Source organism: Candoia aspera, chromosome 2 (assembly GCF_035149785.1).
Source record: "Candoia aspera isolate rCanAsp1 chromosome 2, rCanAsp1.hap2, whole genome shotgun sequence".
Taxonomy (NCBI): domain Eukaryota; kingdom Metazoa; phylum Chordata; class Lepidosauria; order Squamata; family Boidae; genus Candoia; species Candoia aspera.
The window spans coordinates 189,209,519-189,233,783 of NC_086154.1; the positions used below are offsets into that span (position 1 = coordinate 189,209,519).

Below are 24,265 nucleotides of genomic sequence, written 5' to 3' on the forward strand. Positions count from 1 at the left end.
GATGAACCATCAAAGCTATCTTAAATCAGAATTACTTTGCCATAGAAGGCTAACAGAGAAGGAAGAAGCACCCAACCTTTGTTGGCAGAGAGTTTCAAAGCCTAGTTTATAGGTTATAACCAGCCCTTTAATTATGTCCAGAAACAAAAAATAAGAAGTAGTGGAACATTTTCAACAATGCCTCCACCCCTTTAACTAGTCCTTACAAACCTGCTGAAGTTTCCAAACTTCAAAATTTTTCCTATCATTATCATTGAAACATTTTCCTTAACAACTCCCAGCTGAGCTATGAAAAGTTTTATATTTTTAATTATAGCCACTCCCCACTCCCAAATCTGTTTTCCTTTCATGTCATGGCATTACACTGTAAGCTGATGAGGAAGAAAGTTGCCTTATTAATCTCTGTGAGACACTTTGGAAGCTGCTTCTGGTTGAATGCCCAAAATGAAAATGATTTAAATAATAATCACACCTGAAATTATCATCAGCCAACACTTTAGCTGCAATCTACAGATAATGGAAGTGTTTTATGGTCTGCAAGATGCAGAATTAAGTAAAAGTTCATTCATGCACTTAGGATTGTTGCAGATAAATTTCTTTCACCTTTATTTTTGTAAGGAAAAAAAAAGGTCAGATGGGATATTATAAAAGAGGAGAAAGAAATCACAACAATAAATTAAAATAACAAAAAGAGGGCAGCCATCCAGAAAGAGAGAGAGAGAGAGAGGGAGAGAGAGAGAAAAGGTCTAGGAGCAGCAACTGATACAGTGGAGCAAATTTAAAGTACGTCGTCTTTTATAAAGGTGCTTTAAAAATGCTTACATCAAATAGCAGCATAGAGGAATCATAAATACAAGTGCACGTGTGTCTCTCCTAGGTCTTCATTTTATTAACCAAACAGTAGTACTCATTGGATTCAGTCTTGGGATGTTTATGCAGGGGCTGTGAGTCCTCTATAAGTGAAGAGTCACTGAACTGGTCCACATCTGAAGGAGTGTGCTGGCCAGGGATGTCATCCCCCAAAGTGTCCAGGTAACTTCCCACAGATATTCCATCCAGTCCATCACTGCAGTCTTGTAAGCTGTTGTAGCTGCCTCTCAAGGAGGTCTCCTGACTCTCCAACAAACTACAGAGGCTGCCACTCAAGCTGCTGCCCCTGCTGGTGATGGGTCCTTTTTCTTCAATCATCCACTTGATGGATTCAATGCTTTCGTTGATGATCAGGAGCTGTCGCATTAGCCTGATGTCGGTGGCTCGGAGGTCAACCTGCAACCACAAGGACAAGCAACCAGTCAGACTACTGCAAGCACAGGAAAGGGTCACACTAGAATCCCCACGGCTCTGTCCGTGTGGAGAGAATATACTACTGGTAGGTATAAAATGTCAAATATGATACAAAATGCATTGTGCTGAATTGTGCAGGGCCTGCTAATTAGTCTGTTTTTGAGAAGTGATTGGTTAAATTCTCATTAGCATGAAGAGAATCAAAATGAGGTCAATCTTTCAAGTACATCTCCTGATCCTTTGGTTCCTCTGTAGCAGAAGCTAGGTACATAAGGGTGACTGCTTGAAAAACATATACTAAAAGCTAAGAAAAGCCCACTAAATGCTGGACTGTGCATAAAAATGCAGTCCATAAATCTTCACTACAGCTGAATGGGTTGGCAAAGGCTAGTTTCGGCTTCCCTTTCCTATTATTTACTAAGCTACAATGTTATGCATGCTTATTTAGAAGGAAGTCTCACTAGGCTTGGTGGGCTTACTTCAAAGTAGGCATAGCAACCATTGCATTGCATTGCATACTTTTTTGTTTTCCTGGGCTGCCATACAGTGGCTGATTTTTATACACATTATGAAAATAAAACCCAGTAAAGTTGTTTTGCTTAGGGAAACAGAGATATTGCTAGTGAGGCAAACAACTGTGGATAGAGAGTATTACCTTACTGGCCCTATCACATGATTTTTATTCCCTCTCTATTTTGTGTTGGCATCTCCATCCCCTGGACTGGTAACAGAACTCAGGAAAAGAAAGCAGCAGGCCAATTCTCAAACCTGGTCATAAAGTTTTGCATATGGACAAAAGCACAGCTGGTAATAACTTAGCTACTGAATTATTTTTATGCATTTTTCCTTAAGTAATATTAAGATTATATATATATATATATATATATATATATATATATATTTCAAATTTCGTCACTGCCCACTTCACTCAAGAGCGACTGGGCGGTTTACAATAAAACTGAAATAAATAAAGATTAAAATACAATAAAAGCAATATTCTTAAATAAAAGCATAAATATAAAATCCAAGATAGAGATGTTAAAAAGTTCTTAAGTTAAATTCATTTAATTCATGGGAGCCTCTTCAAGGTACATTCAAGGGTAACATTTATATGCAGACTTACAATCTGTTTCTTTCTCATACAGAATGTATATTAAACTTGCCCGCAGTAATAACAAGGGGGGAAAAAATCAATTGTTGATATTTTAGCCTATGTGCATCAAGCCTGTCTGCCAAGTTCTCACATTTGGGGGATAAAACTTAACCATTTGATATATGTCCATACATTAGCTGAATTGCACGCCTAGCATGGATCTGTGTGTGATGCAAAATCCAGTCAATATGAATTTTGGAGGAAATAGTAGATTGTCCAGGAAATAGATAGCTCTGTCCCCTCAAACAATTACTTTTAGTTACTTTACCAAAATGTGGATGCTGATTTGTGCCTTTTAGCATACTAAATGTGAATATGTGTCTTTTTGATTAAAATAAAATGAAAGGCTTTAATTAAAATATCAAATATTGAAAAACACTGGTTTTCAAGTCAGGATATAAATACATACGTCCAAGAGTATGCATGTGTGTGTGCATACATAGATGTGTATATATACAAAATTAACAGTCATCCTATTTGTTACAAAGCATAACACTTAGTAGACAAATTTGAAACAGCAACTCTGTAGACTTGTTGATAGTTAAAGTGGGCTTTGGAGGGGGTGGTGGAGGGGGAAAATGAATAGAATGTATTGTATAGTATAGCCTTTTAGGCAGTACTCCTAAGCCCTCTGTTTTTCTATATACAAATATAACATCTGCATTATTAGCTCACAATAAGCTGAACAAAATCCAGACTCTGAGGAAGTGAGTTCTTTATCTTGTTTTTGGCATATTTCCTTTTTTGCATATAATTCTTTCCATGTTTTTTTCCTCCCAAAAAAATCTCAAGTCTGTCAAAATATACTGTTTTACATATTGCCTTCTTTTTCAAATTACTACTCCGGTGGTTGTTTCCTGACCACTGGCCAAAGAATTGGTGCATTCTTCTTCCTCTACAATTCTCACACCTGTTCCACACTCTCCTCTATTAATCTTCATACTGCATATCAAGAACCCTCTGCAACTATTTCCACCCTCATTTTTCACGCCCCATCTTCATTCTCCGAAATCACCCATCTTCCTTCTTTTGTGTCATGATATGCTTTCATCCTTTCCTGTCCATTGCCTGGCAAGACCTTCCCTCTTTGATAATTTAACCTTTAGGCTACATCATAAACATATGTCCTGAAGAGGAAGATCCACTTTCCACTTCCACAGTTTAGATCCAAGCAATCTTCAAGGGATACTGTCTGGTACAGATCTATAAGAAAGTTGTCACTTGAGAGACTGGACACTGGTAATTATATGTAGGAATGTGAAGCCTATATCTTTACCTCTTCTTTCTTCCAGCCCCAAAGGTCATTATTTAATCCATTCTGTAAGTAAAGGGCCATTGCTACCATGTTTAATAAAACAAGCAAAAATCCTTCATGATACGTCACAAAGATAAACAAATGAGGAATTACAAATTGGATGAATCTCATAAACTTCTTTGGGAGTTATGATGGACTAGCAACAGTTACAGTCCTATCCTCTTCTCATTCAGCACTCTGCATTTGAATATAAATTTGGAAAAGCCACTATTTCAAGCACGCCCTTAGTATTTCTGGGTTTTAATTTGCTGTGCTTTTTCCTGCACCACACCAAATCATGAAATAGATTCAGCAGTGTTGTGACAGCAACTCTTAATTACTGTTCTAAGCTATCATTATGTAAAAATGCAATGTTATTATAATTAAAGACTTACATTTCTATACTCATCCTTCCTAAACAGCAGAGTGAATTGTGAAATCATTATCATCAAACAGCCAAACCCAAAGGGCTATCATTATAACATCAGAAAACTGCCCTTTGTATGTTAGAGTATCCTGTGAACAACAGAAGCATTTTTCCAAACATCAAGTTAAATACCTATGGACAGTAATTAAAACATTAGCTAATTAAGAAGTATGATCATATAAATATCCATACTAGAATACTTATGCCAACATTTTACAACTTCTGCTGACCTTGCAATGTGGTAGAAAATATAGAACCTAACCCTAACCTGTAGCTCTTCAGATGTTGGTGAACTACAACTCCCAGCATCTCATTTTTAGCTAGGGCAGCTGATGGTTGTGGTTTTAATTCATCAGTATGTTTAACATCCCAGATTCCTACTGCTGTGCAACATTTTTTACTACTTTACATAGTGCTCCAGTACGTCATAAGATGGCGCAAATATTATGAAATGTATCATTACTTGGTTCCCTGAAAATTTTATACAACTTTTCAATTATAGAAATTTAATCATGTTTTAGCCTTACACTTTAAGACAACTTCTGAACATTTCAGACTAGAAACTTTTTTCAACAAATAAAATAAAAACTAAATTACTTAGAAAACCGTTCATATCAAGGCAACTGTAGTTTTTATATTTAAGTAGCAAAATCACTTGGAAATATATTTTTCTAGTGTTACATGTAAATGAAAAAGCTGTTAAAAGGTAAACATACCTATACTCCCAATGCAATTGGCCAATTTTGTGTGAGTGCAGGATTTCTAGCATACACACAGAAATCCATGCATCACAACCAAGCTACTGAAGACAGCCAAATCAGTGCAGAACTTTTTCTTCCATTCTGCACGTGGCTTGAGAATCGTATGTTGCTGCCTTTCCTGAAAGAAAGGCAGGATATCGTTAATTATTTTCCCCTGTCTTCCAAAAGGAATGGGAGAATCTGCAAACCATATAGGAGGACTTAAACCTGTCTCAATTCCCATGACTCTGAGTGCTATGGAGAAGCAACATGGTACAGTTTTCTGGGCTTCTTATGTTATATGTGGTATGTCTTTCATGCCACCACTGTAGCAGAAGAGGAAATACAATGTGAATTTAAATCTCTGTGGAACCTAAATGCCTTGTGATATGAGAAATGCCATTATATGGTGGTTAATGTGGGAATGGGAAAACCAAGTTGAAATCCTCATTCCACAAGCACTCAGTAAGTCATTGAGTGCTGAATGACTCTCTGCCTAGCCTAATTTGCAAAGCTGTTGTAGGAATAAAATGATAAGATAAGAATATATGAGTCCTCTTAAACTCTTGGAGGAAAGGAGAATAGAGATGAATGAATGAACAGAATACAGCTCTGAAGATAAGTTTATCTCAACAGGACTTTGGAGGTCTAACCTATTTGTGGTTCACCAGGTACAGAAATGCCCACCTAGGCATAATTCAGAATACCTGATACTTTGAACTATTTGTAAAAATGTTGCATGTTTCAGACAGAATTCATTTCCCTATGGTGATTCATTATATTAAACTATTGAGAAAACAGATGCTCTTGATCTTTTAATACAGACATAATTGGAATATTTAATGTTGCCATCATAACCAGGTTGTAAACATGTTAACGCATTCACTGAAATAGTTCTGTTTATGTGGATTATTAAAAAAAACATTTATTTTTTTGCCAACCCATAAATTACTGGTCAGCACCGGATATATCTTAATGGAAACAAAAGCACAATAATAGATTCATATAAAATGAACATAATTTAGTTACATTGTTATTTATGAAGTCAAAGCCCATTTCCATGACATATCCACAATTAGATAAGATGAACCAACCAATGTTATATTCCTTTGCAATTCTATGCCCACTTTCTTGGGAGAATTCCTCACTGCATGCAGTGAATACACTAAACACACAATGAGTTGCTATTTATAGATAAGATATAGTATCTTTAACAACTTACAAAACACTAGCACTGCAGGATAACTAAGGCAATATGAAACATTTGTATGTCACAGCAGTAAAAGAATTTTCAAGTACAAATTTCATGAGCCAAGAAAAGCAGTTAGCTGATTCATCCATAATGCAACAGCACACTCTTAAGAAACACCCAGAGGTGAATTGCAATTTAATTTGCACTGGACCTTACTAGCACTTAGCTCTTGATACCTGCATTAGAAGCAACAGAACACTAAAGACTTGGAACATGTGAGGCTACATTTATATATATACACACCTACCATCCTATTCCCTAGCATGATGGATATATGCATAGCCACAACTTCCTTGATCTTCCCTTTCAACAGATTCACTCATCCTTCATATATTGGTTTGCAATTCAATCTTTATTCTCTCCATATGACAAAATCACCTCAACGTACTTTTTTGTTCATTCACTCCATATTTATTCTGCATCCAACCATTTATTCCTTATACCTTCTGGTTTTATCCCACATACTTTGTATGAATCCATTCCCACTGCATCCAATCCCACTTTTCTGTTTCTCCTGATATATCCAACTCTGTGTCTATATAACAAAGAGGACTCTGCATTTTTATGGTCTCTTTTAATCATTCCTTGTCCTCTTTTACATTCTTTGCAACCATCCCTTTCTCTGTATATACATTATACAATATCTTTCTGGACAGACTCAACCATAGTTTCAACTGGGAAACTGTGAGCATCCTAAACCAAGCCAAATCCCAAAATGCCAGAGAATTCCTGGAAGCCTGGCACTCAGACCAAGCAGCCATCAACAGACACATAGAGGTAAACAACATCTACATACCATTCAAAAGGAACAATAGAAAAGCCAAAAGACCAGTACACCTCCTTGCCAGCAATCAACACCCAGATATGCAAAAATCAACACTAGGATTAACACCAGATGAGCCATCAAACAGCACAATACACCCTAATCAAGGAACTATTAACTCAGGCAATCAACCAAGCAGCAAACAACAGCCCAATCAAAGAACTCCCAAGGAGAGAACAGCACCCCTACCAACACAGGCAAGGCAAGCCACGGTATATAAACTGAGAGCAAGGCCCACTCCCTCTTTGCACTGAAGATGTTGCCTAGTCTGGCAATGAAACGTCTGCAAGAAAACAACAAGGCTCAGAGAGCACCAAGGACTCCACAATATCTTTCTCATACCCTCATTTTTTGCATTAATCATTCTTATACATTTTTTCTTATCCACTGCATTTTTCACTTCATCATTTCACTGAGCATATATTTTTTTTTAATTTCTCATCACTGAAACTCCACATACTTCTGAGGCATTCTGTAATGTAATTCTTTTCACTTCATTCCTAGGAGCTTCCACATATACTTTTCTTACGTCCATATTCTATCCATTCTTATGGAGGTTTCCAATATCTTCTCGTAGTATTTTATACAAGATCCATATTTTCTCTCCTTGCAGTCATTCTATTTTCATTCCATTTCTTTTTTTCCCAATCCACTCTTGACCATACCAAAAAATGCCTGGTCTGTCTTAAATTAAGAATGACTCATCACCTTTCTAATACTTTTTCATAGAGGATTAGTATTTAGTTTTCCTGAAGTTTCACTCTAGTTTCTTTCACTTCTTTCCCTTGCTTCCATAACCTTTATCCCTTAAGATGCACACTTGACACTACAAAATAATAGCTTATCCCACATTCAGAACTTCTAATCACGCTTGTATTTATTACTAATTCTCTCATTTTTTTCATCAATACAGTCAAATCAATTGTACTTTTTGTTTAGTTCCTTGTTCATATGTTCATGTTCAAAAAAACAGATCATTTTCTAAGCAGATACTCACCAAAATGTCACCAATCTCATTCATTCCTGGATCTTCAAATGGACCAATTGCTATTGTCTTGTTTCCACATATCCATTTACTTCCCCCTGCCCCCACTGAATCATATTCGTTCAAAACATAGTACAGTTTTTTTCAAAAATTGTTCCTGTTTCTTCCATAATCATCACTCACAGGAGTGTAATATTATCAACCTATAGTTTTTTTTTGTTTGTTTGTTTGTTTGTTTGTTTCTTAGACATTTAGATAATGCCAGGTCATACTTTCTGACATATGTTGCAGTCTTTTCATTCATAGCTAAACTTACAGCTTCATCTCCATGCCATATACAGGTAGTCCTCATTTAGTGACTGCCTAGTTTAGTGACAGTTTGCAGTTATGATGGTAATGAAAAAGTAACTTTGCGACCAATCCTCACATTTATGACCTTCACAGGTCTGTAAAGCAAAGGAAAACTGAAGTAAGATCATAAGCATAGTCGCGGTTTCACTTAGCGAGTGCTTTGCTTAACGCCTGAGTTGCTGGTCCCAATTGTTATGAAATGAGGACTATCTTCTGTACTGCACAAAATCAGGTGACCTCATTCAGATCTATTACATTCTTTCTCTTTTTCATAGTTTGAGAGAGAGAGAATATATTTTCTTTTCTTTTCTTTTGTTAATTTATGTTCCTTATCTTTTACTCCTCTTATATTGACATTGACGTAGCTGTCTATCATCTTTCACAGTATATTTTTAACAAGACAAAGAAGGAATGCACTAGTTTGCCAGCTTTGGTCACAAACATGCCACATGCAGCATTCCCTACTAAAGGTAAGAATGGCATTGGTCAGTTTTAGCACATATTAGCCAATATGTCACAAACACAATCAAAACCCAATTGTACCCAAAGCATGATCATTGTATTTTATGCATGTTAGGATCTAAGACTACCTAGAAAATCAACATACTGTTGCCTGAATCGCATGAAACATTGGCACACACTCAGGATTTTTATCCAAATATCCCATTATGATATCCTGTATGCCATAATTTATTCTTGCATATTCATTATTCAGCAGCAGCATCTTGGAACAGCTTGCACTTCTGGCCATCAAACAGTAATCAATAGGGTCATATCTCCCTCAAAACTCAATCCTTTTTAATTGAGCACTTCCAAGGGGATGGTATACACATTCGTGAAACATTAAATCAAGGATAGGCAATTTGGACTATTCTGAAGAGTTAAGTTCCCACAGTTTCTTGGCATCAACCATGCTTCTTGAGCTGATAAGCACTGATGTCTGAAACATCTGGAGGACATCAAATTACCTATCCTTGCTTTAAGGATGCAAGGAATGTAAACAAACGCTGGAATTCAAGGGAAGGGATTCTAGTTCATTGAACACTATCATCTCTGGCTGAACATGACTGACTAGACTATTTAGGGAAACTGAGAAAAGGCTGGAGACTTCAATGGTCAAATCCATCTGTGGGAAAGATGAGTAGAGATACAGAAGGCTATTTATACCACAACTGAATTTTACATGCTTCCTAGAGTAGAAGGAAAATAAGTTGTTTTTCTGAGATTCTCATTAAATGTGGTGATCTCAAGAGATTTTAACATACAAATTATAAGCTTCATTTCTCAGAAACATGGAGCTATTTCTATTACTGTAGAAATATCTGCCCTTCTTTTCTTGTATTGTCTAGGTACTGAATACTGCAACTGTCAGGACAGTTTGGGGATACTGTTAGCATGCTGTTCATCCTGCAGCACAACAGTCTTCTTGAAGTAGCTGAGGTGATCACCGGTATGACCCTGGACTATCTTAGATTTCTTGTTCTGGGGGACCTCAATGTGTGTGTGCTAGTTATCCAGTTAGAAATGGCTCCAGTTTTGATGTCCACCATGACGACCATGGCCCAGTCACAACTAGTACCTGACCACACATGTGCAGCAGGATACACACTGGATGTGGTATTCTGTTTAGCTAATGCTCATGATTGGAGGATGGAGAAGACATCTACAAGAAGAGGAGTTACCGTGGACAAAATGATTTGTGGACAGTTTTAGGTTGCTGGCTGCTATTACAAACTCCTCTAGGGTGGTACTTCTGCAGTTCATCCCAAGGACCTGATGGGTATGGATGGATTATTGAATATGCTTGGGCAATTTCTCACTTCATCTGTTAGTGATACTGTAAAGCTCTGGCTAATCTATAGAGCACTGAGACAGCCTAGGTGGCTGATACTATAATTCCTAAACAAAGCTTATCTTGGTTTACCAGAGAGTTGAGCTGAATGCAATGAAGCAGCAGATATTAAGGTGGAGTGCAAGTAAAAAAGCTCTTAGGATAGAACAGTAAACAGACTCTTTGTGCTCCCATTCTGTGCTCATTTCTCAACTTCCATTGCATCTGCACAGGACAGGACAGCAGTGCTTTTCCATGTTGTATGGCATCTCCTCCATCAAGGTTTTAGAGGTGCTAGAAATGTGGGAGGTTTTTCTGCAAGCAACTTTCATTGTTATTTGCAGACAGAGTCAGCTGGATTCCAATGTTGGGCAGATCACTGGAAGGTAATCTTGGCAACTGGTTGTCTTGTTGACATAGAACCTTCACAACAGGAAGATCCTGAAGCAGCCAACAGGGCTATTTGCTTCCTTAAGTCTTGCCCCTCCTAACTGATTAAATTGGCTAGGACCAGATTGGCCCCATAATGAAGGGAGTTATCAATGTGTCCTTGAGATGTATTATTTTGATGTATTCCCTTGATGTGTTCCCACCTACTTAAAGGAAGCATTTATAAAACTTTTATTGAAAAAGTCCTCTCTTGAGATTTTTGTTAATCCATTCCTGGGTAAGGTAGTGGAGAAAGTGGTGGCCACCACTACCTGCATTTGTGTGGAATTAATATCTGAATCCATTTCAGTCAGTTCTCTCGCTGTGATGTAGATTTGCTAGTTCTTCTGAATCTCTTAACAGCATTTGATATTTGTGCTCTCATTTGGAAAGATTTTAGATTATGCAGAACAATGGAATTAAAGTGTTCTTTTTTTTTTGGAGCTAGATGTTGTTACTGTTTTCAGTGTTTTCATTCAAACAATGGTACTAAAGTGTTCTTTTTTGTTTTTGGAGCTAGATGTTACTGTTCCATTCATGGGCTTTATTAAATTGATTTAATCCCTATTGCAATGTTTCCATTACTTCTCTTACCCCATATGAAAAATACTTCTGACAACATATATACATAATTCCAATTGTATTTTTATCTCTGGGGTTAGGCCTGTTTTGCATGGACTACAACTGAAAATTTCTAAAACTTAAAAAAACATAGTCCTGAAACAAAGGATGCACATAATTGCAATATACACATTGTTTTAAAACAACTTTCATTATTGAATCTCATTTTCCCCCACTGTTCTTTTCCCAAGTGCCTATCATCACTTCTTTTGCTTATATGATGATAGAGTATAGAAATAAACAATGATAACATAAATAATGAATCAGCAGCCCAGTGGAAATTTGAATAACTGTAAGCATATTGTGTAGTCATTTGCCAATATTCTATGGAATCTTCATTTCCTATACTGTATGAAGTAAATTATTTTCATGTCCTCTTTTTTTTTGGGATTGGAACTTATTAAGGAAGAGGGGAAGCATTTCTCCTTTGTGCTTGAATTTGGATTGTTAAATGAGGATTCTGAGCTACCATTCCCTCTTAAACCAATTGCTTTATAGCCTGATATGTTAGATTTGTAATCAAAGAATATTGGGTAAGGAGAAATCTTACAATTAAGATTTTGCAATAGAAGGTTTTTTCAGGCATACCACCCTCCCCTATCCTGTCACATTTCAAAGAAGGTGGCTGAAGATAATGGGAGTTGCAGTCTAACCCATTTAAAAGCTCAGCTGAGTGCAGCATTTGACCAGCCTTGACTGGATTTGGAAACTACACAGGGCTGGGTTTGGTTAGTATTTTGGATGGAAGATCATCAGGGAATAGGCTGGACTGGAAGAAGGCAAATCTTGAATACAAACCAATTCTGTATTAATGCTGAAAAAAATTACATGTTAAGTCCATGAAATCATCAGGAATTGAGATTTACTTGAATAACCCCCCACTTTTTTTTTAACCTACAGATTGTCAGGTTGGGAGTGGTAGATGTATGCCAACACTGAGTTAGAGGTTTTATTTTGTGGGGAGGCTTACTTCTAGAACAAGTGGCTCAGCAGGTGATAGTACCTACAAATCATTTCTGGACTTGGAAATTAAGTTGAACTGGGCTTGGTTAGTAGCTGGATGGGAGATTACCAGGCTGTGGGCTACAATATCCTGGAAGTATATAAGGACAAATTATTTCTGTAGGGTTGGCTTATGAAATCACCGAGACTTGAATGCAACTTGGGGACTTTATTTTACTCATACTACAGAAGGGAATTGTAGTAAAATTAGCTGGAAAATTCTGAACTAAAAAAACATTTTGAAAACTGCTGGGAAGTTAATAGTTCACTTGTTGAAGAACCAGCAAAAACTTGCAATCAAATAATTAAAATAGTATCTTTTTACTGAATATGCTGAAATCACCCTGGGACCTTCCTCAATATAGTATTTTAATTGCACAAACTTGGATCCTTATCACTCCAATAGCAATAAGAGGTAGCTGATATCATTCTCCTATGTTTGTTTCTATACCTGAAAAGTATTTTATTTCTGCACAACTATATCTTTTCTGCACTCAGTACAGCTCTATTCTCCTGTTGCACAGTATGGTGAGATATCTGGACATAAAAACAAGAGATAATTTTCTGAGTATGTGGTAGCTTCTGAGCATCCTCAGATCCTCTGTATAAATAAGCTGGATTTATACATGCAGGTATACTGTTTCCCAACATCTGTATAAATTGTATATCCACGTGCACAGATGTCGTATGTGTTTCTGGTCTTGATATACACACAGGGGTTTCAGATCTAACACCGAGAGAACTAAACTGTAACCTTAGTGCGGTATCAGCATCAAATGCTTGCAAAGAATTAATTGCAGCAACTGTATTAAAATCAGTTGTTCTATATCAGGGGTGGAGTCCCTTTGGATCTTCAAAAACTGGAGCCATTTCTAACTGGATAACTAGCACACAGACATTGAGGTCCCCCAGAACAAGAAATCTAAGATAGTCCAGGGTCATACCAGTGATCACCTCAGCTACTTCAAGAAGACTGTTGTGCTGCAGGATGAACAGCATGCTAACAGTATCCCCAAACTGTCCTGACAGTTGCAGTATTCAGTACCTAGACAATACAAGAAAAGAAGGGCAGATATTTCTACAGTAATAGAAATAGCTCCATGTTTCTGAGAAATGAAGCTTATAATTTGTATGTACCAATTCCCACAGCTCATCCTGTATGACCTTTGGGTAGGAAAAAAGGGAATCATAGTTGAACATGTGAAGGATGCTTCAGGTGTCTTCAGCTTTTGATTGACAGGTTACTTGGCAATCTGCTTAGATCTTGGATGGGCAAGCTGCAGTGCATATACTAGTCCCACTTTTTTCCTGCTAAGGAGCACTCTCCTACCCTACTGCATCCCAATTTTGTTCCATTGACATTCACAGATAAAAATGTTGTTTGGCAAAAATAGGTATGTTGTTTGGCAAAAAATAGGCCTCTATATTAGTTTAAAAACAACACTAAGACATGAAAAAAGCTGCACATGACAGGCTCCCTTGGAAGATATCCACTCCCCTGAAATTCCTGGCAGGCTCCCTCCAAACTGATAAAAATAATATGCGTGACAATGTTTGTTTTTATGTATATTTTTATGTAATTTTTATCTGGCTATGTTTTAATGGTATTTATTGTAAACCGCCCAGAGTCCCCCATTGGGGGAGATGGGCGGTAATATAAATTTAATAAATAAATAAATAAATAAAATACTGTCCCCCCCAAGTTTAAATCCTTCTTCCTTGAATTAAATCATCAACTTGGCCATATGTGCATTTGACAGATTTCCTAAATGTTTGGTCCATACTAAAGAACATGCTAAATAGTAAACACTTATGTTCAGCCTAAACTTATCTAAATATTGTTTTCCTTAATGTGTATTGAGATTATATAGCTTGACAACAATAAACATACAAGAGCTCATCTCAGGAATTAGTAAAGCAAGCTGCCGATTACATTGTTTGGGGCTTAACTTGTCAGCACATGAAAATCAAAACTATCCTTTTCCTTTCCTTGAATAAATAGCAATTAAAGCACGTAAAAGAGATGTTCCTATATCCAGCAAATGTATAATTGCAGCCTATGAATTATTAAGTGCTCTTTCCCAAACTGGGTTTTAAATTAAAAAAATAGGTAGTGGAGATTTTTAAGGGGGGGGGGGAACAGAACAACAATATTTGCTGTGATTTATATTTAACATTTCTTGTTCCTGTCCAAGTATATCCATCAAGTATTTAAAGTGTATGGCATATAATGGAGTAACTAGTTTTACATGATCAGCACATATGATTTTACACCAAGCTCAGAACATTCATTTCCTTCTTTACAAAAAGAGAAGCAATATGAGGACTGTAGTTCCGAAGCAGTTTTGTGATCCTGGATATAGTTTGGCAAGGAGAATATATATGAAAATTAACTAAGTAATAGTACAGTATTAGATTATTTTTCAAAGCCTTCAATGTCAACAGGCAAATTAGAACCTTACTACTTAAGATATTTATCAGACCTCCTGTATATATTCACCAGGCACAGAAGCATTGTTGGTTATTATTCCTGAGGCCTTTTTCCTAGTAGCATCCTGATTGTGAAACTCGTTCCCTAAATGAAATTGGCTCTTTTGTTTATGTGTTTTAGAGAGCAAAGACTGCTTTGCTTTGTTAGAGTTTTATTACTGCCCCAAGATGGTTTATCTTATTCTATGGCATTCTTTTTAACATATATCTCAGGTTGGTTTTATGAATGATCGTGCACCTGTGTTTACTGTTATTAAGTTATTAATGCTGTGAATGGTTAATTGGTATTTATATTGCATATTACTGACAACAAAGGTCTGCATAGTTAAAGCAATGGTGTTCCCCGTAGTAACATATGGCTGTGAGATCTGGACCATAAGGAAGGCTGAGAGAAGGAAGATAGATGCTTTGGAACTGTGGTGTTGGAGGAAAATTCTGAGGGTGCCTTGGACTGCAAGAAGATCAAACCAGTCCATCCTCCAGGAAATAAAGCCAGACTGCTCACTTGAGGGAATGATATCAAAGGCAAAACTGAAATACTTTGGCCACATAATGAGAAGACAAGACACCCTGGCGAAGTTGCTGATGCTAGGGAGAGTGGAGGGCAAAAGGAAGAGGGGCCGACCAAGGACAAGGTGGATGGATGATATTCTAGAGGTGATGGACTCGTCCCTGGGGGAGCTGGGGGTGTTGACGACCGACAGGAAGCTCTGGCGTGGGCTGGTCCATGAAGTTACGAAGAGTCGGAAGCGACTGAACGAATAAATAAATTGCATATTATCTAAAGCACCGGTTAGGAAAGTGTGCGGATAAGTAAGCCAATCAAAATTTCCATGAAACAGAGTTATCTGGCACAATTTTCCTGAACCTGGTATACTCCCAATAATTTTTTTTCTTTGCTGAAACTCCCCAAATTTCCAACAAACATGTTGTCCTACTTAGAGGAAAGAGAAAAGCACCTGTCCTTCCCATTTCTTTATTTAACCATATCTCACCTTTCCTCTAGAAGTGGCAATAGCCACCTATGTTTCTTCCTTTACCTACTAACCTACTACCTACTACCACCACAGTCCTTATATGAGCTATATTCTGCTCCCTAATAACCTTCCCTGCCTATCATGCATCCCCCACCAAGCACCAGATAACTAGAGAAGGCAGACCCAGAGAAACCCCAAAAGAATTTAAGCTGGAAACACTTCTCTAAGTCTGTCCTTTTCCACTCCTTAGCTAATGGCATATTTGCTCCACTTTTCTACCAGCCCAGACTCCCCTTTCTCACACACCACACAGAAACCTTAGGCAACTTACACAGGAGAGAAAAACAGAATCACAGAGTTGTAGGAGGCCATTTATATCACCATGTTCAGTATAAATATATCCAACTTATACCTCATTCCATTTCTGCAGCATCACTCTTACTACAGCCAGGATAACAGAGAAAAGGAAAAGAAAAGGGACACCTTTGAATCAACCTCAACTTCTGATAACTACGTGGACATAATTATCTAGGGATCTTTAAAAACAAAGGTATGGAAGTGATTTGCCCTTGTCTTCTTCCAGGAAGTTATTCAACTTACAAGTCTAGTCTAGAGTTCAGGCATTCTCTGGTGGCCTCCCATCCAAGTACTAACCAAGCCAAATCCTTCTTAGCTTCCAAGTTCAGAAGACGTTGGCCAGGTGCTACTACCAGGCAAAAACAAGAAAAATATGGTATTCCTGATGACTTCATATGCAAGATCATGTGATTCTCTTGGTAAGTATAGAAACTTTTGGATTGTTTTCTTGTGGAGTGCTTTTTCAAGCCCAGCTTAGTCAACAGTATTTGTATTTTCTGGTGGTCTCATATCCAGGTACTAATTTGACCCTGCTTATTTTATTATGATCAGAGAATGTTGATGGTGCTGCTACCTAGCTGGGTAAAGAACATAGCTCCTTAAGGAATGAAAGAAAATCAACAGAAAGAGATGATCCCTTCAATTTTAACTTTCCATCACCTACAACCTCCTAAACAGACCGCAGCGGTGAAAAAAGCTACAGTTGCAGTATAATTTTCTTGGTCTTACAAGTGCCCTTGGCCTGGCAGGGAATCTATGGTGCCTCAAGTGTAGCATACTGAAAAGGGGAGCACACAGATTGCCTGCTACCTTGCAATCAGTAATGGACCTGGTGCCACCACGGACTGCCTCTTTTCAAAAAGCTATGTTATGTCAAATTTGTCTCTAACTGAATATTCCTGCTTCCACAGTTATCCTAATCTTTTTAGCACATATTTTCTTGGTGGACATTGTAGAAATTGCATTGTTCAGTTTGTCAGTACCAGAGTTTTGCAGCTGTAGGCTAGAGGAAAACAGTACTATAAATTGACCAACGCAGCAGAATACCGCATACATTTTTTAATTTATATAAAATACGAAGTTAGCAATAACACCATGCAAATGCTCCTGTGTCTGCCTGCTTCCTCCAGTAGTAGTAACAGGGGCTAGGACAAAAGCTAAAATTCATTTTATATATATTTACATTTAAGAAAAATTAAATATGGTTTAATAATTATTTCCCGGTCAGGTATTTAATGATCTCCACTTTCTATTGCATTAAACTTGTCAATTTATTGATAAATTTTGAAGGGCCACCCCCAGGTTGTCTAGCTTTATTTTACTTGGGCATGCTGGCTAAGTCTAATAATTTGACATCAGGTGCTCCAGGGCACTGTGGGAAAATCAAAATAGTGTCTGGCTTCCCACTCTTGCTATCATAAGCCTACATCCAGAGCTCTAGGAAGGTGAGTAGGCTGAACGGTTGCACACGTGTCTGGGATGGTTGCATTCCAGCAGCTGTTTGAGAGGGCTGAGTGCCCTTGCCACTCCTACCTTATATCTTCCTAAGAAAAAGACCTTCTTTTTTTTAATGAAAGCTGAAAATGTCAAGGAGCAAAGTAAAATGACTTGAGAAGGCCAGGCCACCTATAGCAATGGCTCTGCTGGGATACCAGCTGCTGACCTCCTTTTAGCCTCTGATTCCTTTGTATTCCTTTGTATTAGAAGTGTTAAGATGAAGTAAGCAGGAGTGGAAGTATCAAGGTAGCCACAAGATTGTTATCTTCAAAAGAACTTATATTTCCTTAGAGAAGAACTATTAAGAAAAAAAAATCTGAATTAGTCAACATGTATCAGTGTGCTTGAAACAACTTATTCTAGGGGGCAGGTGGAGAGGTGCCAATTTTTCTAAGAATAATCTTAACATCCAGGCTATGAACAAGTTCTAGGTCAATACAGGCCAGTCCAAAGACCTGTGAGAGAAGATATTATCACCGTGTACTTGACCATCCCACATGGAAGGCATGTTTCTCAAGACTTTGAAACACCAATGAGAAATATCTATGAATGTTTCACTAATAAAGTGAGAAAAATTATTTTGAAGTAAAACATGTTTTAATAATACGCTTTATTTTTCCTTGCATTTAATGCATTGACTATAAATCTTAATTGGATATATGAACTTGCACATGGTGGTTTATTTCATCAATATCTGGCATGAGATTTGTTAAAAGAAGGCTCAAAGTTTTTCAATATTTAGTTGTAGTGAGGTCTGAGAAACTACTTCCACAAAGAGATGTGGATGGAAAAGGTAATAAGGCCTTTCATCACTAAAAGTTCTATTCTTTGTGAACTTTCATCCAAAATTCTTCCCAACTGTTTCAATTTGACGTGAGGATAGATCTGCCAGCATCTCTTCATTATTGGACAGGCTACTTGTATAGCTAGAATCTGGTGGTTAGAAAAGTTGAATCTCAGAAAAGCTCCCAGAACACCTTCAAGATGTTCAGGAAACATTGGTGTTCTGGAGTACATTGTTTAAAAGGTACTGTTTTAGAACATGAAGTAGACAACTTCATGCTGTATTCCCTTGGGATAATCTGTAGGAGGATGCTTGTCAACAAAGGTGGGGCTGAAACAAGTGGGTGAGACCATCTATAATCTCTTTGTCAAACAATCCTTTTTAATGTTTCATACCTTCTTCCTTCTCTCTCCCTCCCTATGTAGGAGACTGGAAAACATTACTCTTACATATGAACTGGTGGCTTTTAAAATAAACCCCAGGAATGCATGAAATTAATTTGAGGCAGCCAGCAGCTCTGTGGCCAGCAGTTGTGCATCCATGCTCTAGAAGCATATATGCCAGCCATGAATGTCATTATGAATATTCCCTATACCTTTTTGTCCCATGCAGCTGATGTTCAAATATACATTGCTACCAAATATTCAATTTCCATTTCCAGCTGTGACATGTAACACAGGAGTCTATTGAGGTAGGAAGAAATGGACAATTGTCCTGGGCTCCATACATGGAAGAGGCACTATTCAAAGGTAAGTCAGCTATTGAATTGGTCAATTGGATCTATATTTTATATTCAAGGAAGTTTAACTAATTGATTGAAATATACTTTCAAGACTTACTTCAGATATTGCGTTTCCCTACAAACTCCAATTTATTGGCTTTGTTAGACAAAAACAAAAAAAGAAAAATATGACATGGAAGTAGGACACAGTGAGAAGAAAGCTGAGGACAGGGATCTCAAATAAACATAGTGGTCCTGGTTTTTCAGAATCTTAAAAAAAGCCTGGACCTATGAACTAAAAGTATAGACTTAAGAGGGATCATTAAGGTGATTCAGTCAATGTCCTATTTAGTACAAGACCCCAAATTAAGTATCCCTGACAAATATACCTCCACTTACCCAGGCTCTGCTTGAAAAAAGTCAGTAAAGGGAAGTTTAGCCCTTTCCTAGGTAATAGGTATGAAAGAATAAAATGGAACAGCCCAAACTATACTCAAGTTCACATTATAGAGTAACACTTCCCAAAATATGAAATATGTTTTTAAAAGCATATGTCTGGGAACCATTTTCAACAGCTGTGTATTGTATAATACTGCCTTGGCAACTGCTCTCCTGGCACTGCCACTTGACAGCTGTGATTGCAGCCCAGGACAAAGAACAGCATTTCCTGAATGTGTCTTTAGACTAGAGCAGGTGCCTCAGACATAGTCTTCAGGTGCCCTTTTTAGCAGCACATGGACAAAAGTCTCCAACCTCCCCTTTTTAGGGAAGGTTGTTGAGAAAGTGGTTGCACAGCAGCTTCAAAGGGCTCTGGATGAAGCGGATTATCTAGACCCCTTTCAGTCAGGATTCAGGCTGGGCTATGGGACTGAGACAGCATTGATCGCGCTCTTAGATGACCTCTGGGGGGAGCGGGATGGGGGCCGTGCAACCATCCTTGCTCTTCTTGACCTCTTGACCCCTTCTTGGCCTTCAATACCATTGATCATGGTAACCTTCTAGACCGGCTTTGGGAGTTGGGGGTGGGTGGCACTGTGTTATGCTGGTTCTCCTCCTTCCTCCGGGGTAGGTTCCAGTCGATGTTGGTGGGAGGAGAGAGGTCCAGTCCACGGTCCCTATTGTGTGGGGTGCCACAGGGCTCGGTTCTCTTGCCCCTCTTATTTAACATCTACATGAGGCCGCTGGGTGAGGTGATCCGACGGTTTGGGGGTGAGGTATTTGGGGTCAGTATGCTGATGATACTCAGCTTTATATCTCCTCCCCAGGCTGTCTGAGTGATGCCGTCACTCAGTGCCTGGAGGCTGTAGGGGCCTGGATGGGGCGCAATGGGCTTCGGCTCAACCCAAGCAGGACTGACTGGCTTTGGGTGTTTGGGCCTCCCAGTACCAAGGTTTTTCCATCTTTGGTCCTGGATGGGGTGGCACTGCCCGAGACAGACCCAGTGCACAATTTGGGGGTGCTCTTGGACTGATGGCTCCTGCTGGAATAGCAGGTGGCAGCCATGGCTAAGAGGGCCTTTGCACACCTTTGGGTTGTGCGTCAGTTGTGCCCATTCCTGGACCGGGAGGCACTACACCCTGTCACTCATGCCCTCATGACCTCCCGTTTGGACCATTGCAACATGCTCTACATAGGGCTGCCCTTGAAGAGCATTCAGAAGCTTCAGCTGGTACAGAATGCAGCTGCCTGGGTTGTAAATAGTGTCGGCTACTCGGCACACGTAACACCTCTGCTTCGGGAGCTGCGTTGGTTGCCGGTGTGTTCTTGGGTGCAATTCAAGGTGATCGTTGTCACCTTTAAGGACCTTCATGGCTTGGGACTGGGTCACCTTAGGGACCGTCTTTTCCCAGTTAGTTCTGCCCGTCCAATCCGGTCCGCAAGGATGGACATGCTCTGGGTCCTGTCAGCCAAGGAATGTTGGCCAGTGGGGACCAGGAGATATGTTTTTTCTGCTGTGGTGCCTGCCCTCTGGAACATCCTTCCTTCTGAGATTAGGATGGCCCCAACTCTTTTGGCTTTTCGGAAGGCCTTGAAGACCTGGCTTTGTGCCTGGACCTGGGCCCCCGATTATGCGAAGGGCCCCATTTCATGGTTGTGCTAACACCAATGGTTTTTAAGATATCTCAGCTGTATTTATATTTATCTTTAATTTTTTGTATTGTTTTTATTGTCTGACTTTTTATTATTGTAAGCCATCCAGAGTCATTGGTCAGAGATGGGTGGCTACATAAATTGAATAAATGAATGAATGAATGAATGAATGAATGAATGAATGAATGAATGAATGAATGAATAAATAAATAAATAAATAAATAAATAAATAGGTTTACCAACATAGTAATCCTGAATTATCTGAGCAAGGAGAGATGGCCTGGCTAAACCACATGCATGGAACATTACTAATTTCTCTTCCTTGGCATCTAGACCTTAACTCAAGGATGGACAGCTTTCAGCACACTCAATTTCATTTTTCAGTCCTTGTAAAAGGGCAAGGGAGATTAGTGGAGTGGCCAGAACTGGTGCTGTTTGGATGGACATGATGTTCAGCAGCTAACTTAAGAAGGGACTGGGCAGAGCAGGCCAAAGCTCTAAATCAGTTTACCCACAACCTTTGTAGTAAGACTTTTCTTTTCTTTGGACAGCTATTATTGCTGCCTGTAGTACATTAATGTTTGCTGAACCTGATAGTGGACGCTGAGCAGAAATCCCCATGTAAAGCTCTGACATAGTTATTATAAACTGGGACCGCTCAGCACTAGTGTGTGGCTGGTTATCTTGAATTTCATAGAAAATAAGTAGGACTGCCCATCTTGACATTTATTCATATATCCTGAATAAATATATAACTTCCTTCAAAATGATACTATGTGAAATGAATGGGGACAGGTTTTTCATGTTTGTTTGCTTTGTGTATGGAGTTAAAAGGAAAAGATGTGCATCTAATGGGTAGTCTAAGAATATATATTGCAATTCCATTTTTCCTTACAAAAGTATATACTTTTATCTCATGTACTATGAAATACTATTAAATCAACATATAGATTGATTTATTATTCTACAGAGTTAAGATTATGAGCCATTCACTTAGTAGACATAATAGATGATAGATAGATAGATATAATATATATTAAATTTCCTAGGTAAAGAACCCTGGGATGCATGTGACTCCAGCTGTTCAGTTGAATATACTCTGCATGTGCCCAGTGGCATCTTTTCTTACAGTGACATAAAAATGTTCTAGGAACTAGCCATGGTCCTGAGAAGAAATTCAGGATTAAGTCAGGGCACAAATTAAAGTTTTGAGAGAAGCACAAGGAATGGAGTGGTGATGGAGTTCATTCCAGGATTAGGGAGAGAAACAACTGAATTCTAAGCAAAAACAAATCTGTGTGGTAGACAGGCCCTTCAGCTGGGAAATGTTTAACTTATCAAAATAACCCTTTTGTATTGCTAGACTCTTGACCTAAACATGATCAGAAACGTGCCAAACACTTCATTAGGAAATATCCCTTATTTTCAAGTTATTTGATTAAGACTGTCTTTTTTGAATTCAGTGGACTCAGTACATTAAGGGATACTAAGTAAGATAGAATCCAGATATTTACAAGCTGGAAGTTTGCTCCAGTAACTAGAAATGTAAGAGAAACTGCACATACATGCACACCCACAGTTGGGCTACAGTCTTCCTTCCAGTCTTTTAGAGCAAGATGGGATATATGGCAGTAGAAAGAAAATGTGATGAAACAGCATGTCCATTATCCACATTTTGACTTCTGTTCCTCAGTCTACCTGGACCTGTTTTGGGGGCAGGTGGTTTGCCATCCCTTGTGTGGATAAAGGGCACTAAAGGAACTCACCCAAAACTCTAACCCTGGAGGATTGAGTCAGGGAGGAGAAATACAATGCACTGATAAATAAAGTATCTCCATAAAGTATCCTTATTCTGAAAGTTGGGTTTCAGCCAGACTGGTCTATTTCCCACAACTAAGAATACTTAGTCCCAGGATTCCAAGGAAGCGATGAAAATGTTCTCTTCCCTCCACTGTATCATGCTCAGAAACACTCTTGTTTATTTCACCGGCATTTCAAATTACCACATGCGCATACACGCAAACACACTTCTGTCCTGTGCCCTAATCACCTCAGAACCCACCTGGTGTAACTGGTCTCCCTCCAAAGTTTATTCTCTCTCTCTCAATTTCTCTTGGAGAAGGGGGCAATTCCCCTGCCTTTGAATGTCCGCCCCCCCCCCCCGGGAAACACTTGTCAAATCGAGGAGGAGCGTTCCAAAGGGAGTAGCGAGCAGTGGTCAGATTCGGCGCTGTTGCCTTGTTATTGGTGGGTGGGGGAATACAGTACTCACCATTTCTTGTCTGAGGAGGTGAAGTCTGGTCTCCAGTCTTTCCAGGGCGCTGGAGCTGCTGCCACTGCCGCCGGGGCCGCTGAGCATGGCGGCTCTGGGGGCCCGGGAAGCGGAGAAGCCGGCGACACCAGGCCCTCCGCCGGGCTGCTCCCGGTCCTTTTCCCGGGCGACGGCGAGCTCCTCCCCCCGCAAGGAGCGCGCTAGGCTGTCGGGGACTTTGCGCCCCAGCTTGAGCTCGATATCTCGCAGATCGGGCAAGGAACAATCTTCCATGGCTTTTTCAGGAAGGCGGCTTTTCGGATTAAGGGAGCAGCCACGGCGGAGGTGCGGTGGGGAGAAAGAGCTAAGCCGTCAGCCGTGCTGCCCGGCACTCGGCGACCTCCCCATGTTAGTCCCGCTGAGGTAATCCACCCCGGCCGCGACAGTCAGCGGTGGAGCGGGGGATGGGAGAGAGCGACGAGGCAGCCAGGTGACTCCCCGTAGGAGGCAGCCGGAGTGGTCGCCTTCGCCGCTTTCCGGCAGCTGCATGATTTGGATTGCAAACCCCAGCCCCTGGGTTGCACCAGCTGCGGGCGTGGGGAGGGCGGTTACGGAAAGCGGGCGTACTCAAATGAACCTGCAAGGGCGTTATTCTTCTTTTTTGCGTGCTGTTATTATCTCGCCTGAGAATGCAGGGTTGGCCTCGTTTAGGAGCAGCAGCGCGCAGAGCAGCTGAAAGGGCAAAAGGGACTTATTGGATGGCCGTCCCTCCTCCACCTTCTCTTCCGTGTTGTTGTTTATTCGTTTAGTCGCTTCCGACTCTTCATGACTTCATGGACCAGCCCACGCCAGAGCTTCCTGTCGGTCGTCAACACCCCCGGCTCCCCCAGGGACGAGTCCGTCAC

The 24,265-nt window shown here is 39.5% G+C and overlaps 1 protein-coding gene across 1 annotated transcript; it reads right to left on the reverse strand.

Moving 5' to 3' along the window:
- Window positions 1-742: 742 nt before the first annotated feature.
- LURAP1L (leucine rich adaptor protein 1 like) lies at window positions 743-23,986 on the reverse strand. Its single transcript, XM_063296701.1, has 2 exons — window positions 23,382-23,986; window positions 743-1,266 (listed from the first exon to the last, which is right to left on the reverse strand). The coding sequence occupies exons 1-2, from the start codon at window positions 23,652-23,654 to the stop codon at window positions 874-876; spliced, it is 666 nt and encodes a 221-aa protein (XP_063152771.1). The 5' UTR covers window positions 23,655-23,986; the 3' UTR covers window positions 743-873.
- Between the last annotated feature and the right edge of the window lie 279 nt (window positions 23,987-24,265).